Genomic DNA, 19,761 nt, shown 5'->3' on the forward strand with positions numbered 1-19,761 from the left:
CATTGATGGAGTAATTTGCGCCATGACTAGAATTCATAACCCTTTGTTTTAAAAATCAATTGATCTTAATTGAGTGATCAGTTGTCCCAGTTCACCATTTTCAACGATGAACTATAAGCCGATAATTTTATTTGACGAGCATTTTCAATAGATTTTCAACGCTCCAAAAAGCATCTACGTAATAGTTGTCAAAACTCGTTGAAGGTCAACTTTAATAACTGAACCATAAAAGTCTATAACAATGGTAATGCCACATGTTCAAGGCGGAATAAAACTTAGTTTCATAGGACAATGAGGAGAAAATTAGAATATTTCATGTTTCATCTAATAAAATACAAGATAAATAGTGAGTGAGTGATGTCATCAGCCCCCCCCCCCCCCATTTGAATCCTGACCATGATGCGCATATAATTGCTTTGCAAAAATAAGCGAAACTTTAAAATTTCATAACTTTCTTTTTTTCCGATTTTGATGGAATTTTCAGTGTTATACCCGTTCAATTTTTCTCTTTTTATTCAAATCAACTTTTTGTTGGGGTGGACTTTTCATTTAATACAACTGACCGTGGCCATTACAGCGTGTTGCACCATCTAGAAAATTATCGCGTCTACTACAGTTTCATTCACGCACTTCGGTTCACTTGTTAATATTCTGTTTTTAATTGTAGGTTTATCTAAAACCATCATCCAAATTCTTGTTTAAAAAGGGATTTTCCACGCTTGGGATATTTCGTTCAATAAATAAAGTAAGATTCATAAAGCAAAATGCTTAAAATTTGATCAAAATTGGATAACAAATGACAAAGTTATTGAATTTATTGATTTACAGTTCTAGACATGTCTTTATGAATAATAATCAGGTGGGCTGATGATATCATAACCCCACTTGTTCTTTTGAATCTTATCATATGGAATTAGGTTATTTCAGCATTTATGTACCAAGAACTATATCAATTGCATTGACAACATTACTCATGTTAGTTATTTACTGCTGCAACTTTTTTTTATCATAATGGATACACATTTACATATGTATGAAAAAATGAAACATTTATGATTTCATGTAATAACATAAGGAAAAAAATCATCAGCCTACCTAATGAATATTCATGGCGATGTGCATATAACTGTTTTCCCCAAAAATATATAAATTCTGACATTCAATAACTTTGTTACTTTTTATCCGATTTTGATGAAATTTTCAGCATTTTGCTTTGCGATTGTGAGTCGTGACAGTATAGTTTGGATAATAGCGTATATTATCACATGATTTTTTATCAACAGGTTTAATCTGTTTACCTACGCCAGTCAAGCCTGTTCCTTCAACAGTAAGATGCATGTAAGTTGGCATACTTGTATTATAATAAGGAACGGTGACGCTACGATCTTATTGCAATATTGTAGATATTCACTATAAAAATGTATATTTCACCGTCATGGGTATAATATAAATCATAATTCGTCGTATTAAAAATTGCTTATAGTCGGATGAACAGTCCATTATGGTTGAATATTTACCACATTTTTTGATTAGCAGGAGTCCAGATGAGCATACCCAGACCAATCTTCCTATACCTAGTTTGATAGAGGCGTTGTTAACTACGATAAACGAACTCAAGTACGCGTCGTCTACTTTGGAAAATGATACTATAATTGCTCTAGATAGATTAACAACTCTCCTGACTAGTCTTGGTGAAGTGCGTCTCCTTCCAATGCATATATACGACCGTCAAAACCAGGCTTCAGTCTTGTGAGTTCGCATTTAGTTCGAATCTTTATTTCTTTATAAATCTTTTAAAATAACATTTTTCTTAGACTTTTTAACTATTGATGTACAGTTTCCATAAATAGAAATGTTTTATAATTTTTAGGGCTTGCTAGAGTAACAAAAATGAAAAAAAAATATCTGAACTAGAATGTGAAGAGTAACAGCCGAGATGATATATACATATATAGGTGTGTGTGTGGGGGGGGGCCGGCTAGTGTGAGTGTTAATATATATCGTATGTTTATTTCAATTTTTCGCATTTATAAATATACATATATACATATATATATTTATATATATATATATATATAATATATATATATTTATATATTTAAATTATATAATTGCAAACAGTAGCAAGTTCAATAGTCTGGAAAGAGATGTTCAGTGATTAAGCGACGAAAGTGATTTCGTCCGAACGTTAATCATCAACTAAGGCATATTTTAAAATTGAATTTAGTTTAAATACAACTTCAATAAATTTTCGGGTGTCATTTTAGGTCCCTCTTTGTTGTGGTAAATTGCCTATTCGTCCACTACCAACTCACCACATGGTCTACCTTCGTTCAGTCTAATGTCATTCTATCCATCAACATTTCGTCTAATAACCATATGGTCCAATTACCATTTTGTCCAATCATCACTTCGTCTAATCACGGCTCGTCTATGATCATGTCGTATAATAACCAGTTGGTCTAATATCCATTTTCTTTTCGAATTAGACCAAATGTATTATGGGCTAAATGGCTATTGGATCAACTGGTTGTTACACAAAATGGTGGGTAGACAAATGGCAATTAGACCATGTGGATAGTGGACGAATTGATGATTTACAAAATGAGAGTACACGAGTTAGACCAATTGAAAAACCTTTGTTGTGTCTTTCGTTGCTTGCTTGACTGCGCATGATTTCATTTGAGTCATATGTACATACATATATAGATTTAGATTTTGGCGAAAAAAAAGTATCCAGCTAAATCATTTAGCAACATTTTTCAGCCTATTAAACATTGTAGTACATGACCTCCAATATACATGTACTTGATCACGTTCAGCAATTGCAGTTATACAGTCGTAATCAATATATATATATATATATATATGTGTGTATATATTTATGTGTGTGTGTGTGTGTGTGTGTGTGTGTGTGAAGCTATACATGTACAACAGCTTTGGCAACTCTTTTTTATTTTAAATATTGTGTAAAGAAATGGATGAAGAGAACGATGGTAGGCGTAGCTTAAATCAAAGTTCCCCAGAGCTATCTACCCTTTGGAAAAATTGGTGATGCCGAAAAAATGTCTCTGCCGGGAATCGAACCCGGGCCCCCAGCTTTGAACGCCGGTGCCTTAACCACTAGACCACAGAGACGGGTTAGTGGTTAGGCCGACCCTGATCCAATTGACCGTCAGATAGACAGATTTTCGACACCATACCAATTAGAATTTCCTTTGTCGGGTGAAGTTGGGTTTTAAACAATGACAAGCCGCCATGCCTCAGCTGGATCAAAGCTATGCTTTGATACAAAGCTAGTGCTTTGATACAGTACACGTATGGGAGAAAGTATACAAATGTGTGTGAAGCTATACATGTACAACAGCTTTAGCAACTCTTTTTTATTTTAAATATTGTGTAAAGAAATGGATGAAGAGATCGATGGTAGGCGTAGCTTAAATCAAAGTTCCCCAGAGCTATCTACCCTTTGGAAAAATTGGTGATGCCGAAAAAATGTCTCTGCCGGGAATCGAACCCGGGCCCCCAGCTTTGAACGCCGGTGCCTTAACCACTAGACCACAGAGACGGGTTAGTGGTTAGGCCGACCCTGATCCAATTGACCGTCAGATAGACAGATTTTCGACACCATACCAATTATAATTTCCTTTGTCGGGTGAAGTTGGGTTTTGAACAATGACAAGCCGCCATGCCTCAGCTGGATCAAAGCTATGCTTTGATACAAAGCTAGTGCTTTGATACAGTACACGTATGGGAGAAAGTATACAAATGTGTGTGAAGCTATACATGTACAACAGCTTTGGCAACTCTTTTATTTTAAATATTGTGTAAAGAAATGGATGAAGAGAACAATGGTAGGCGTAGCTTAAATCAAAGTTCCCCAGAGCTATCTACCCTTTGGAAAAATTGGTGATGCCGAAAAAATGTCTCTGCCGGGAATCGAACCCGGACCCCCAGCTTTGAACGCCGGTGCCTTAACCACTAGACCACAGAGACGGGTTAGTGGTTAGTATATGTATATATATATATATATATATATATATATATATACATGCATACATATTTTATATACATATAGAGTAGCATGCAGATTGGGGGCTCTTGCTCTCCCCCCAAAAAAAAAATAATAATAATAAAATAAATAAATAAATACAAATAAAATCACGTCCAGGAACAATAAAGATAAAAGGAGAGAAACCAGCGGGATAAATAAATGGGGAGTTGTACAAGTGCTACGTCACATGTATATATATACACAACAAAAAAAGTAAGTCCCCCCTAAATCAAATTGCTGTAACTTTTGAACCGAATTAGTTTGAGATATGATATTTCATAGGTGGTTTTCTACACTCATTAAGCAAACCCTGAGGAAAAATGAAATCGATCGGTTGAGTCATGCATGAGTAATTAAAGATTGAATTAAAAATGACCATTTTTAAAAGTCACAAGAGTCGTTTTTCAGTTTGTTCAAATACAAAGTTGGGCAAAGTTGTTTTCAGGTGAATTTTATTGTGTTATGCTGTTTTACTATCCATCATTCAACCACTTCAGACCAGATTTTGAAATGGTATGTTCATGGTTGAGTGAACACAATGTATTGCAGGGGCTGCAATGTAAAAACGACCACACGATTTTGATTTTTTTGCATGATCAGCCCCCCCCTCACTTTTGGCCCAGTCTCCCCCCCCCCCCACTTTGAAAACCGTTCAGCGGCCCCTGAATTGTGACGTATCATCATAGGGGTTTATGGTAGTATCCTCTACAACTTGTTAAATCATGTTAAAATTTGAAAATGTTGGTGGCTTCCCCGATTATAGGCCCCTTCCCCTATTTTAAAATTCTGGATCTACCACTGATTTGTCCATACATTCAACTGATCCTGAGAAATTGTTAGGAAAAGAATACATTTATGCAGTATAAAGAGTATTAATTCCTAAGTTTTCGATTGTGCTCGCTCAACCATGAAAATGTTTGAAATTCGGAAAGTATTTGGTGATAGAAATGATGGATGATAAAAAACAACAGCAATTAAAGTCACATTTGAAACCGAATTTGCCCCCAATAATCACTATATTATCCTTTACAATGCGTCTGTGACATTGAAAATACCAATTTTCCCACTTTGATGCGTGCTCACTCATCCATAAATAAACGAATCGATTTCATTTTTGCACAGAATTTTGCCCATAGGTTGATAAACATTACTGCCAAACGACATTGCTAAAGACAGCCTTGAAAAAAAGTTCCACCATATTGAATAAGGGGTTACTTATTCGTAAACATATGCACCCATAATGTACACAAGTCTATGAGAGAGGAAGTCACAATTTTGAAATGAGGATTTGTTTCATGGACGGTTTTTGTTACTTCTGCCAACAGTTATTTCATGAAACTTCGCACATTGCTTCAGAGTAACACTATCCAAAAGGTGCGCACACCAAAATAACCATTCGATGCAGCACAGAGTGGGGCCAAGGCCTTGAACTTTCTTCTCATTTGCATAATTTTCGAGTATTGTGTGCTCACTGATGCGTTAAACATCGGGATTTTCACAAAAATTAAATCAAATGAACTATGCAAGGAGGTTTGTGACAGATATCCATAGTTACAAATTGCATTTTTTCCAATAACGTAAAAAAGAGCTAATCACATTCCACATGTTCATTCAAGCGTGAATGTTTAATTAAACGCCTTTGAATCATTGAAGCATGTTACATTTAATTGGTCATAAACACAACGAAAAAGTTGAGAAAAGATCATTTTTAGTTACCAAAATGAAACAATACTTGCCTATGATATTTGAAAATCGTATTTTTTGTTTTCGATAAATGTTCATTGAACCGTGAAACGATGAATACTGTTGAAGAAACCTTCCAAAAATATCTGTCATTATATTCTATCGTTTTTATTGATAAAAACGTGTAAAATATCAAATTATAGCAAATTTTGACTTGTCTTTATTCAACCGTGAAATTTAGCCAAAAAAGTTGTTTCGTCCTTTAAAAGGTACCTTTATAAGCCTTCTGATTATTTTTCATGATGAGAATGAGCAATAAGTTCCAATAAAATGGAATCAAAGTCATGATTTTTGGCTTGTGACTTTTAAAAAGTGACATTTTTGCCTTCTGACGGTGCTCACTGAAGCATGACGTAAAATACGTCCATAACATTTACTCATAGGGTAGCTTATAAAATTACCTACACGCTCATGTAAAAATATATTAAAAACTCGCATTGGTTTGGAAATTATTGATGTTTGTTTAAGGGGGGACTTAATTTTTTTGTTGTGTATATATATATATATTGTTACGATACTGCAACAAATAACAAACAAGATTTTAAAATATAAAGTTAAAATTTTCCTTTTTTTTATTACAGGAAATAATTATACATAAATAAAACAAATAATGATCTTACATAAATCTCTTGAAGTGTCCGATGTAAAATCCCGAAGTAATGATACTATATCCAAGTAATAATCCAAATGATAAAATCCCAGTTGACTGGCGAAAATTCACAATGATGGTGATGATGAAACTGATGTTGAAGTCCGATGAATAATAACAGTCACGGTAACGAGTTGAAATGTCCGTGAAGACGATGTTGATGATGATTAACAGTCAATTTCAGCAATCCATGGGTTGAAACGTGTTCATTGAACAGGTTGATGATGTTGATGAGAACTGATAATTTCTCTCTCAAAATAACTGCAAACAGTTCATTGATGCATAAACTGCTCTGATCTGATCTGGTGAAGTGATCTCATATGATGTGATGATCAAGTGATCTAATATGATGTGATGTGATCTCCTGCTCTCATATGATGTGATGGTGTAATCTAATATGATGTGATGTGATCTCCTGCTCTCATATGATGTGATGATCATCTTGAAAAATCTGCAGCTTTATACTAATTACAAGTGTTCTAGATCATTCTCAAATTTCGACTAATCTACAAGCTTCTAGAATTGTCTTCCAAAAGAACTTTCTCCTTTCAGGAGCAGTCAAAATCCAGAACACTCTTGAATGACCTCATTGAAATCAACAGTGTAAACAAAATACCTAAGCCTATTCATTTCCACTACCAATACAATTCTATTGTTTGGCTTTTCCTTATTCAACAATAAAACTCCTTGGCCTTTAAATAGGCAAGGCCTGCATAATAAAAAGACATTCTTGAATGTTCTTTACAATTCTTGGCTAGCCTTAAAGGGAAATAACTAATAGATGGATGTAATTGCTTTTACAATTCTTCTAAAATTATTCTTATATGTAACACCTCCCCCACCGGGAAAAGAAAGCTTTACCGTAGTAAAGGTTTCTTTAAGATTACTTTTTCTTTTAACTGTTCAAAGTCATCTTGATAAATCATTTACAGCTATCGTGTACAAAGATATAGTACTTAACAAACATGTTAAAATAAATGAACATCAAAGATGTTTTCTTCAAATGACACACTTGGTCAAAATCATGAATAATTTCACTTTTTATACTCTTGATAGAGCATCAGCAATTACATTATTCTTTCCCTTTATGTGTACAATTTTCAAAGGGAATGGTTGGAGCATTAGGCTCCATCTATACAGTCTTTGATTCTTTGTTTTAAATTTCTCCAAAAACACAAGAGGATTGTGATCTGTATAGACTGTAATCTCTCCATTGGTTAGATACACCTCAAACTGCTGAAGGGCTAGTACGAGACTCAGGGCCTCTTTTTCAATAGTTGAGTATTTCTTTTGAAACCGATTGAGTTTCTTAGAGAAGTAGCACACTGGTTTTTCGATGCCTTCTTCATCTTCTTGGAGCAATACTGCTCCTACTCCAACATCACATGCATCAATAGCTACTTTGAACGGCTTTGTGAAGTTTGGAGCTGCCAAAATAGGCTCATTCACCAAAATGGCCTTTAATTTCTCAAATGATCTTTGACATTCGTCAGACCAAACATACTTCACTTTTGCCTTCAGCAGGTTTGTCAGAGGACTAACCACTGTACTGAAATTTGGAACAAATTTCCTGTAGAAGCCACTCATACCTAAGAATCTGAGCAATTCTTTCTTAGTTGTGGGAATTGGGAAGTCTAAGATAGCTTGTATCTTGGCTTCTCTTGGTAGCACTTGCCCTTGACCAACCACATGACCAAGATATGTGACCTTTGCCTTGGCAAATTCACTTTTCATCAGATTCACTACTAGATTGGCTTTGTCCAGCCTGTCAAACAGTGCTCGCAAATGATTCAGATGATCATTCCAAGTATCACTGTATACTAGGAGGTCGTCAATGTATACGACACAATTGTCAAGTCCGGCAATCACTTGATTTGTCAACCTTTGGAAGGTTGCTGGTGCATTTTTCATTCCAAAAGGCATGACTTTGCATTGAAATAAGCCTTCAGGTGTGACAAAGGCTGATATCTCTTTGGCTCGGTCAGTCAGTGGCACTTGCCAATATCCTTTAAGCAAGTCTATCTTTGTGATATAGGCAGAATTTCCAACCCTATCAATACAATCTTCTAACCTAGGAATTGGATACGAGTCAGTCTTAGTTACTGCATTTACCTTTCGGTAATCAATGCAAAATCTCTGAGAGCCGTCTGGCTTTGGAACCATTACAATGGGAGAACTCCAACTACTCTGACTCGGTTCGATTATGTCATTATCTAACATAAACTGTATTTCCTTATTCACCATTTCCAACTTGCTTGGATTGAGCCTATAAGGATTCTGTTTGATAGGTCTTACATCACCTATGTCTACGTCATGTACAGTTAAAGGTGTACGACCTGGTTTGTCTTTACATACATTCTCATATTCTCTTAACAGGCCAGATATATCATTTCTTTGATCTTCAGGCAGGTGTTTTAATGCCTCATCCATGTTTCCTAAAATCTCTGAGTTAGATAACTTTATACCACATGGTTCGTTCTTGGATACATCTGTTATAAGACAATTCATTATCTGTCTTTCATAACATTCTTCTTCATTACATTACCATGTTTTCTTCTCTTTGACTGTGTTGTACCTATTGGCTGACTAGCCTCTCGCTCAAAGTATTCTTTCAAACATGTTTACATGACAACTCTTGAGACTTTCTTCGATCAGGGTACTGATCACATAGTTGACATCATTCAATTTCTTTTTGACTATGTAGGGACCACTAAACCTAGCTTTCAAGGGCTCACCTTGCAAAGGCAACAACACTAACACTTTGTCTCCAGGCTTGAAACTTCGCTCTTTTGCATTTTTGTCAGCTTGAGCTTTCATTTTTCCCTGCGACTCTTTCAAGTGTTCCTTAGCCACATCACAAGCTTTTGAGAGCCTTTCTCTAAACTTTGACACATAGTCTAGAAGGTTTACATCATCATTCTGAACCATAAACCTCTCTTTGATAGCTTTAGGGACCCCTAACCTCATGACCATAGACCAATTCAAATGGACTGAAACCTGTGGACTCATTCGGGGAATCCCTAGTTGCAAACAGTAGGAATGAGATCCCTTTACCCCAGTCATCGGATAGTCTTCACAATAAGCCCTAATCATGGTCTTCAAAGTCTGATGATAGCGTTCTAACGCTCCTTGGGACTGTGGGTGATAAGCAGAGGACTTGATCTGCTTTATTCCCAACTCCTTCATAACTTGCTGAAATATTCCTGACATGAAATTTGACCCTTGATCAGATTGAATTTCCTTGGGCAGACCATACCTAGTGAAAAACTGCACTAACGCCTGCACCACTGTCTTTGCAGTGATACTCCTCAAAGGTATCGCCTCTGGAAACCGTGTAGACAAGTCCATAATCGTCAGGAGAAATCTGTGACCCGACCTCGTTCTGGGTAAGGGTCCGACACAATCAACAAGAACCCTAGTAAAAGGTTCATCAAATGCAGGAATGGGTATCAATGGAGCAGGCTTGATAGAAGGCTGTGCCTTACCAATAATCTGACATGTGTGACATGTCTTACAGAAATGCACAACATCTTTGTGCATCTTAGGCCAATAGAAATGCCTCATAATTCTATCTTTTGTCTTCCGAATACCGACATGACCTGCCATAGGTAACTCATGAGCCATTTCAGAATATCTGTGCGGTAACAAGGAGGAACTACAACCTGGTGAATTATACACCAATCTTCATCAGCTGGTCTCCGGGGAGGTCTCCATTTCCTCATCAAAATGTCATCTTTGACATAAAAGCACTCAGGAACCTTATCAGCCTCAGCCTCAGAACATGCTTTCTGTGACAAGCTTTTTAATTCTGGGTCTGCCTGTTGTGCCTTACTAGGGAGGATTTACTAAACAAACTATCATTGTTAGCAACAGAGCCTTCAACACTATCCCCATTCAAATCCTTGAAAAAGGTTTCAGCTAACCAGACATCAGTACTCTCCTCTACATCAGCAGATTCCGCATCATTCCTTTTCAGCTCTACGAGTCTGAGACCTAGTAACAACACAATCCGGGAAAATCCCTGGAAAATCTTCCTGCAACAATTCAGTTTCAGCTACCTCAACGGGCTTTTCCAAAACCACTGGAGATGCAACAACTTTATCTCCAGCCAAGTCGTTACCTAACAAGAAATCAACACCTTTCATGGGTAATTCTGAACGACACCCAACAGTCACAGGACCACTAACTAGGTCACACTTTAAGTCGACCTTATGCAAAGGAACCGACATGAAATTTGGGCAATACCTTGAACTAAGACGTTGGCATTCTCTGAACTCTCCGGAGGAAGAGCCGAATCCCCTGGCACCATCAGGGACTGTGCAGTCCATGTATCCCTAAGGATCACCACTGACCTACCAGCAGCACCAGTCGAACAAGGGGATACTTCACCATCATGCAAAAAACTTCTAAAGTTTCATCAACCTGTTTGACTTTATCAGCAAATTCTAGAGAAACACTCTCAACATCTCGATTGGGCTCTGATGGAACAAACTCCATCGAGGGAACACTTGTTTGCTTGACAAAACCCATGTCTTTCTTAGTTTTGGTTGGCATTCCAACCAATTTCCAACATGATTCTTTCAAATGTCCCGATTTATGACAATGAGTACAAATTTTGGAACTACGACTCTCAGACCTTTTGGTTGATTCTGTGCCCCACTAGCCTGATTCTTGTTAGCGTCTTTGTCCTTGCTTGCATATTTTCCCTCACTAGGTTTATTGTGGGATTCAAATGACCCTTTACCTTTCTTTTTCCAATAATTCTTGAAAGGAGGCCTATCTCCACTACCTTTATGTGTGACCTCAAATTCATCAGCTACTATGGCTGCTTTACTGACTTCAGTAACTCTATGGTCATCTAAGTGAGATTTAATGCCAAAAGGAAGACTCTTTTTGAATTCTTCTAGGAGGACAACTTCCCTAAGGTGAACAAAATCTTTGTCAACTTTCAGTGATCTGTACCACTTATCGAACATCATCTCTTGTTCCCTAGCAAATTCAACATAAGTCTGGCCTGATTGTCTTTGCATGTTCCTAAATTTATGTCTGTACGCTTCTGGTACCAACTCATATGCACTGAGAATTGTTTCTTTTACTGTAGCATAGTCACATGATTGCGTTTCAGAGAGTGAAGAATAGACTTTTGCAGCCTTTCCAACGAAAACGCTTTGAGGGAGAAGAGTCCAGTATTCCTCGGGCCAATTCAGTCTCTTGGCCACTTTTTCAAATGACACAAAATATGTATCAACTCCCTCTTCATCAAATTTTGGCACAAGGCGAATGTTTTTCGCCACATCAAAGCCTTGGGGAGATTTATCTTTAACAGAGTTAGTATTAGTATTTGCATGAGCTAACTCCATTTCTTTCAACTTTAACTGGTACTCCAATCTCATTTTCTCCATTTCAATGTTTTCTCTGATTCTTTCCTTTTCAATGTTTATTTTCTCCTTTTCAAGGTTGATTTTCTCCTTTTCCAATTCAATATTTGCTAGTTGGATCTGAGCATCATCTGAAATATTGATAGAAGTTTCAGATTCCTCTGTAAGCTTCATGTGACTAGCTAACAAGTCAATTATCTCTGCCTTCTTTAAACCTGGGGCTAGAGATACACCCAAATGATCACAAACTGTTATCAAATCATCTTTCTTCAGTGACTTCAAATGATCATATGACAATTCTGTCATTGCAAGAAATTCTTCAACATCAAATGTAGCCATAGTGAATATACACAAATACAAGCAAGTAATAACACAGTACAGTATATTCTAGAACTTTCCAAAAATTTCCAAAATGTTTTCAATTCAAATTGGCTTTTGTTTCAAATTGACTTTCGTCTCAAATTGGCTTTCGTTTCCTGAAAAACTGGTTTTAATTTCAAATTGGCTTATACAAATTTGGTTTTTGTTTCAAATTGCCTTGGCTTGTACAAATTTGGTTTCCGTTTCCCGGACAAGCCCCCAAAATTATTTGTTACGATACTGCAACAAATAACAAACAAGATTTTAAAATATAAAGTTAAAATTTTCCTTTTTTTTTATTACAGGAAATAATTATACATAAATAAAACAAATAATGATCTTACATAAATCTCTTGAAGTGTCCGATGTAAAATCCCGAAGTAATGATACTATATCCAAGTAATAATCCAAATGATAAAATCCCAGTTGACTGGCGAAAATTCACAATGATGGTGATGATGAAACTGATGTTGAAGTCCGATGAATAATAACAGTCACTGTAACGAGTTGAAATGTCCGTGAAGACGATGTTGATGATGATTAACAGTCAATTTCAGCAATCCATGGGTTGAAACGTGTTCATTGAACAGGTTGATGATGTTGATGAGAACTGATAATTTCTCTCTCAAAATAACTGCAAACAGTTCATTGATGCATAAACTGCTCTGATCTGATCTGGTGAAGTGATCTCATATGATGTGATGATCAAGTGATCTAATATGATGTGATGTGATCTCCTGCTCTCATATGATGTGATGGTGTAATCTAATATGATGTGATGTGATCCCCTGCTCTCATATGATGTGATGATCATCTTGAAAAATCTGCAGCTTTATACTAATTACAAGTGTTCTAGATCATTCTCAAATTTCGACTAATCTACAAGCTTCTAGAATTGTCTTCCAAAAGAACTTTCTCCTTTCAGGAGCAGTCAAAATCCAGAACACTCTTGAATGACCTCATTGAAATCAACAGTGTAAACAAAATACCTAAGCCTATTCATTTCCACTACCATACAATTCTATTGTGTGGCTTTTCCTTATTCAACAATAAAACTCCTTGGCCTTTAAATAGGCAAGGCCTGCATAATAAAAAGACATTCTTGAATGTTCTTTACAATTCTTGGCTAGCCTTAAAGGGAAATAACTAATAAATGGATGTAATTGCTTTTACAATTCTTCTAAAATTATTCTTATATGTAACAATATATGTCAGATTGACAATGGAGAATGTCAATATTTAAGTGCTCATAAGTCCCTTATTCCTTGGGTTCATCTTTTCATCTTTTTCATCTTTTCAAACCTTTATTGATTTGTTTCTTCGACATTCATCTTTTCGTACAAGTAATTAACAGAAATAATTTCTGCTTTACCGATCAACGTTGGAAGATGACTGTCATTTCTAGCTCATGATTGTTTTCTTCCGTATTCCCCTTTCTCCACAGGGTTCTGTATGGTGTGAACTTGCACCGCATTGACGACAATACTTTCATTGGATTTCCAAGCCTTCGTACGCTGTAAGAATAAGTATACTTTAATATGTACCACTATCACGGAATAAATAAATCGGAAGAAACTGAAGCAATTTTATCATTATCGCCACTGTGCTAATAATTACAATCATCATTGTCATTCCTTCTTACATAACAAGCAGTGTATGCAGTATTGCCATGATTGGAGGGGACTACGGTATTTTTTGGATGCATAAAACTCGGTCCCCAAATGCTTTTACTAATCAGTCGGGTTGCATGGCTGATTTGCTTGTTTGTTATGTTAAAATAGTAGTCAAGTACATATCATTTAAGGCACTTGCCGGCTTAAAACGTAGCTCGAGTTTCAATTTCATTTTATTTTCCCAGCGTGTTTGTCCCATTGAAGACATTGTTAGAAAAAAAATCGCTTCGAAATCCAAAAAAAGTCGTCAAAAATCCAAAACCCGAGTGATTTCGCACGCGCACGCGACCCGACTGATCAGTATAAGCCGTCCCAAAGGTATTACATCCCATTCTTTTCATCAAAATGGAAATATTGGTTATAGTTTTCAATTCAAATTCGATTTAATTGAATTCAAATGCAGATACACCGATTGAATAAAGTAAAACATTTCCAGTTTACATTTGATAAAAAAGAGAAAACACAAATTGGCATACATAATTCACCTTTTTCCAAAAGGTACTGCACTCATCCGAATAAATCAATGATCAATTGACTATCAATCAAACTGTGGACATGGAATTGTTTGTTTGTTTTAATGGTTTTACGTTGCAACAATTCATTCCGTGAAATAATCATTCCAAACTAACATTGGTAATAATTAAACGTTGATTTTGATTTATTTTTCAATTACTTTTTTGAAACTGAAATCTTAATTTTCATGACTGTAAATCATGACAGAGGAAAATAAAACGAATCATGTTACCATTGGCGGTGGAGCAGAGGATTATCTTATGTGTGGGGGGGGGGGCGCAACATTCCCCCATGAACAAAGGGTAATCTATTTCTTGCCATGCTCTTACAAGATATCTTTATTTGTTTTGTGTAATAGCACTGACTTGAATAGACAATAGTGCATTTTTTATCAAAGGTTTATATGAAAACCAAAATTATATATCTGTGATTATTTTTTCTGCTTTCATAGCGTCTTAGCGGAAAACAATATTCAAGAACTCCACAATACAACTTTCACCGTTTACAGCTTTTGCAAATACTGTAAGTTATTTTTTTTATAATGAATAATGTTTATTGTAATGTTTTGCTTTTAAGTTAAATTTCAAAGTATTTTCTATGTTTTTGTTGCATCACCAACGAAAAAAAATCCGAAATAACAAAACATGCATCGGTAGAAATAAATGTTTACATCTTAAAATTTAAGTCACCAATATAAATGGGTGGTAGGATAATAATGTCACTCTAAAGCACAATGTCGTAGGAAATGACACTTTGCGATAATCAACCAACGCATAATGTCACAGTCAACATGGTCAACGCATATATAATGTCGTAGCTTGAACTACTAACTCACAAAGTCTTGAGTCTCAGTGCAAAATGTCGCAGCGGTATCTCCTTCAGGATTCGAATTATAAATAAGACATTAAATACGTTCTCATTCAGTCAATTGTTCAAGTTCGGGCTGTCAATTATTGAACATTTTACAAGTGTGTTTGGTGGGGCAGGCAAGGATGCAGGGGGAGTATTGAATTCATTATGTAAAATGCCATACAAAGGTGCCATTTTCTCATCTACATGACCTCACTCTCTCGCTAAGTAAGTTAAATGACAAGCCCATCCAACAGCAATATGCAGGGAAGGAGGATGATTTTCATTGCGTTCCACTAGTTCACACAATACATTACTTGTTTTAAAGTTCCAACCCCCCAGGCCTCTTGATGATGATTTCGATACTTCCCTTCCCACCTCCCCTGTATCTTTGGTAAAGCATTTATTGTCATCCCCAGGTCCCTCCGAGAGGACCTTGAATCGTCCGACTTCTGGTCGCTTGCTTAACAATGATTCATCTTGATAGCAATCCGGGAGAAAATATCACGACCATAATACTATCATGATCATATCACAAAGTTATCTATCGGTATAGGTTCCAGTTTTAGTCATCTTGTCTCCTTTATGTTATTTTTTAAAGAATATCAGAATGGAGGTGTGATCTCCCTGTCCCCCCCCCCCCGACTGCCAGACCAAAGTGTTTATTTTTACAATGCATTGCTGGTATGACCAAATTCGGATATATTCTTACCTATTTAATGCTATGTCATTATCATTTTGTAAAGTTATTATCGTTACTAAATTTTGATTTTCCGGTAATAATGTGAAACAAATTGCATGCTTGTGTATCTGTGTATTTTAGTATTTCTAATCATTTTGACATTTATGTTTCTGTGCTAGAAATCTTCGACAAAACAGGATATTCTCGGTCGAAAATGGTTCGTTTGCTGACTTGAAGAGCCTTTTGTTTCTGTAAATATAGAAGCCTTGTTTTTTTTTTTCAGGAGGTGTGTGTGTGGCGGGGGGGGGGGGGGGGTAGTAAATCAAGAAAAAAATGACTTTTGATGATGTTTGGTATATGAATGGTCCAAGTTGTAATCAGTATAATATACAATTGGGAGTTTACAGCCGACGTGTGGCTTCATTGGAAACGTACATATCTATACATCCAACGTACTGTATAAAATTGATGCACGTGGGTCATATCGTTTTCGGTAAAACAACTTGTGTATCTCGTTGCGAGCGCGAAGCACGAGCTAAAAACTTCTCACAGTAAGACCTAAAACATACATGTAATTACACACTTTTTGTCTCGCCCACCAGAGGTGAAGGCAAGACTTCGGGATCCAGGTGTCGTCCGTCCGTCACAAACCTAATGACAACCGTAAGTCACTTTTCAACCAAACTTGGATAGTAGATTGATTTGGGGGACCTGCATGTTATACAGCAGTCGGAGGTCACATGGTAAGGTCAAAGGTCATTTTCAGGTCAACGTTAAAGTTTACATGCAAGACTCTCTTATGACACCTAACTCCGCAACCGTAAGTCACTTTTCAACCAAACTTGGATGGTAGATGGACTTGGGGGACCTGCATGTTATGCTGCAGTCGGAGATCACATGGTAAGGTCAAAGGTCATTTTCAGGTCAACGGTAAAGTTTACATGCAAGACTCTTACGACACCTAACTGCAACCGTAAGTCACTTTTCAACCAAACTTAGATGGTAGATGGACTTTGGGGACTGCATGTTATGCTGTAGTCGGAGGTCACATGGTAAGGTCAAATGTCATTTTCAGGTCAACATCAAAGTTTACGTGCAAGGTTCTTATAACAAGTGTTATTCCATCCCAGTCTTTTCACAATGAAGTTTCGATACAATTCTGTTGCGTGCCCTCGCAAATCACAATATTTGTAGTTATTTTCATGAGTGGGCCACACACAAAATGGCTTTAGCCTTGTTTTAATAATGAAATAAATGAACTAAACTATGCAAACTCGAATCGTGGGCTGAAGACTTGTTGATATTCTGATCTGAAACGTGACCCTTTTTAGCCGTTGAGAGAATGGGTATTAGACTACACAATGGATGCTACCTGGATGCGCGAGCTAAAAAGATTTTACATCCTCAACTTGAAATTTGCACCCTAACTTATTTTTTGTAACGATTAACGTGATGAAAAAATAGCATGGGTAAAACACCACATCAATCTCGCATTTTCTAAATACTCAGTTTTGAAAAGAAGGACCTTTAAGAATTGGGTTGATGGTATTCGCTCTGAATACGGGCCTGTAAAAGTGGGATGTGTCCCATTCCAACGGAACTTTGGGAGGGTGTTGTCTTGTCTACACCCACCCCCTTCCCCCTTCCTCATCCCCTTTTTCTGACCGAGATGAAAGTCTCAAGAAATTCTTATGAACTCTTTATATTCTTTATTCGTATTTGTTTCTTGTTTTATTTAAGGGAATTCGGTAATAACAGCTTAGTCCGTCTGCAACCTGGCGCCTTTACCGGTTTGATAAATCTTAGAAGCCTGTAAGTAATTAAAGTCGTGTTTTTATTTTTTTTCCTTAGCAATTTTAACCTTGTTCTAGTTCCTTTGAATCAACAGCTCAAAATCTCGATTTAATTAAAATGGACATTTGTTCTGTCTTCAGATACTATCAAAATCTTTATTCAAGTGTAACCACTTTCTTTTTATACCAGCCATTGGATCCATTACACACAAATAGTACTAAACCTGTTTGGTTCATAACATCGTATATAAGACAAGTGGAATGTATGAGAGTGTTTTGTAGCGGTGTAATGGATACCAATAAAGTCTTCTTTTTTTACATTTAATCTGTATAAAAAATTGTGGTAATGTAGGTTGAGGGGGAAACGCTGTTGAAAGGGATATCTATATAGGGAGATCATGTTCTTCCAAGCCATAGGTTTTTATTGTTGATTCCATTTATATTTCATTGTTTTCATTTATCTGCTTTGCATTTCATGATATCAAATTATGAATTGTATCAAAAAATACACATGAATATTGCATTCTGTTCAGCGAGCTTGGGCTTGGGATAAGAGTAGGAAAAAGTTAAGTTGAAAAAGTCATTTTATTGTATTCTTGTCAAAATGTGCTACTTCACCATGGGTACATTTCATTTAAAAAGTGAGAATTTGTCTATGAGATTTTATTTTTTATTATTGTTTTGTTCTATGGGGCGACCCCCCCCCCCCCCGTGAAATCAAAATGAAAAGTAAATTTCTATCTACATGATCCAAATTTGAACAATGCGGCGATGTTTATTCATATATTCATATTCCTTGGAATTGAAGCGTTCTATCGGTTGTCATTCGTTACGAGCTTTGGTGTTCAATTCAATCAGTTCATTTCTAAATTTTCCTCGAAATATTATAGCATTACTAATTAATCTTTAATATCAATGACGTTGACAGGGTCTCTCACAGAACAAAATTCGTCGGATCGAACAGGGGTTCTTTTATGGTATGGAGAGTTTACAATTTCTGTAAGTATGTTACGCCAACCTTTTTCCCTATTACTATTCCTGTCGACCAATTTTCTTTTTCGGTATAGTAGCAACAAGTTAATGCATGTTCCAAGCAAATGCAATGATACAATAGTAGTTCATAAGATTCTAAGGAAAAATAATTGACTAATTGATGAAATTAATGTTATAAAGTCAATTTGTATCTTTTTCGCAAATTATTGATAAGCCTAATTTCCTTTTTTTACCTACGGAAGTAGAACATCAATCTTCCTCCTTGTCAAACATTCAATATGAATTATAATTTCAGCTATTGATAAAAATACCCGTTCATGTATTTTTTCCAGTTGAAATATTATAGCCGTTAGTTAGTATGCATCACATCCAACAAAATTGAACAAAGACTGATGCTTTTCTACGTTTGACGATGTTCATTACTGTTGTCTATAATACTAATTTTGAACAACATTTTCAATATATTAAAAAAAAATATATTTGAAAATTTAGATTTTTTTCTATATAACTACTAGTAATGTGTATTCCAACAGGTTATATTATCAATCATTCTTTATTGTTTTATTTTCATCACATTCAGGTATATGGAATCAAACAATATTAGCGATATCGAGGTCGGCTCGTTTTCTGGACTAAGGAGTCTTCAATTATTGTAATTTTTTTTAATTAATTAACGATTTCCAAAATAGAAGTATGTTATACCATTAATTTAAGAACGTTTTAATCTTATGCATGATTTCATTCAAATCTTTGTCCAATAAATTCGTCAATATCCAAAATGTAAACGAATCATTACGAGTTGAATGAGTACCCAAACAAGGAAACATTCAAGTGTATCTAGCAGAGCACAGATTCTCTTGTATGAAAAGGGGTATTTTTTAATGGGGGAAACCGTTGATAATTTTTGTAAAAAAAATATTTTTACAAATGACTGTGATGGAAACGGAAGCAATTGTCTTAGATAAAATAACTATACCTCACAATCACCTGTATTTATGCAATATAAAGTAATATTTCAAATATCAACGTCTGTTGAAACAAATGTATAATACCTCAGAATTGATAATGCGCTTT

At 35.9% G+C, this 19,761-nt stretch overlaps 1 protein-coding gene across 1 annotated transcript in view; it reads left to right on the forward strand.

The window, feature by feature from the left end:
• LOC121421210 (putative DMBT1-like protein) overlaps nt 1-17,664 on the forward strand; it is a 38,575-nt gene extending 20,911 nt beyond the window's left edge. The window contains exons 11-15 of the mRNA XM_041615871.1: nt 1,284-1,338; nt 1,534-1,749; nt 13,629-13,700; nt 14,822-14,892; nt 17,642-17,664. Of these exons, the coding sequence (XP_041471805.1) occupies nt 1,284-1,338; nt 1,534-1,749; nt 13,629-13,700; nt 14,822-14,892; nt 17,642-17,664 (437 nt within the window). The remainder of the gene's footprint in view (nt 1-1,283; nt 1,339-1,533; nt 1,750-13,628; nt 13,701-14,821; nt 14,893-17,641) is intronic.
• The last annotated feature ends 2,097 nt before the right edge of the window (nt 17,665-19,761 follow it).

Source organism: Lytechinus variegatus, chromosome 9 (genome assembly GCF_018143015.1).
Source record: "Lytechinus variegatus isolate NC3 chromosome 9, Lvar_3.0, whole genome shotgun sequence".
Classification (NCBI taxonomy): Eukaryota; Metazoa; Echinodermata; class Echinoidea; order Temnopleuroida; family Toxopneustidae; genus Lytechinus; species Lytechinus variegatus.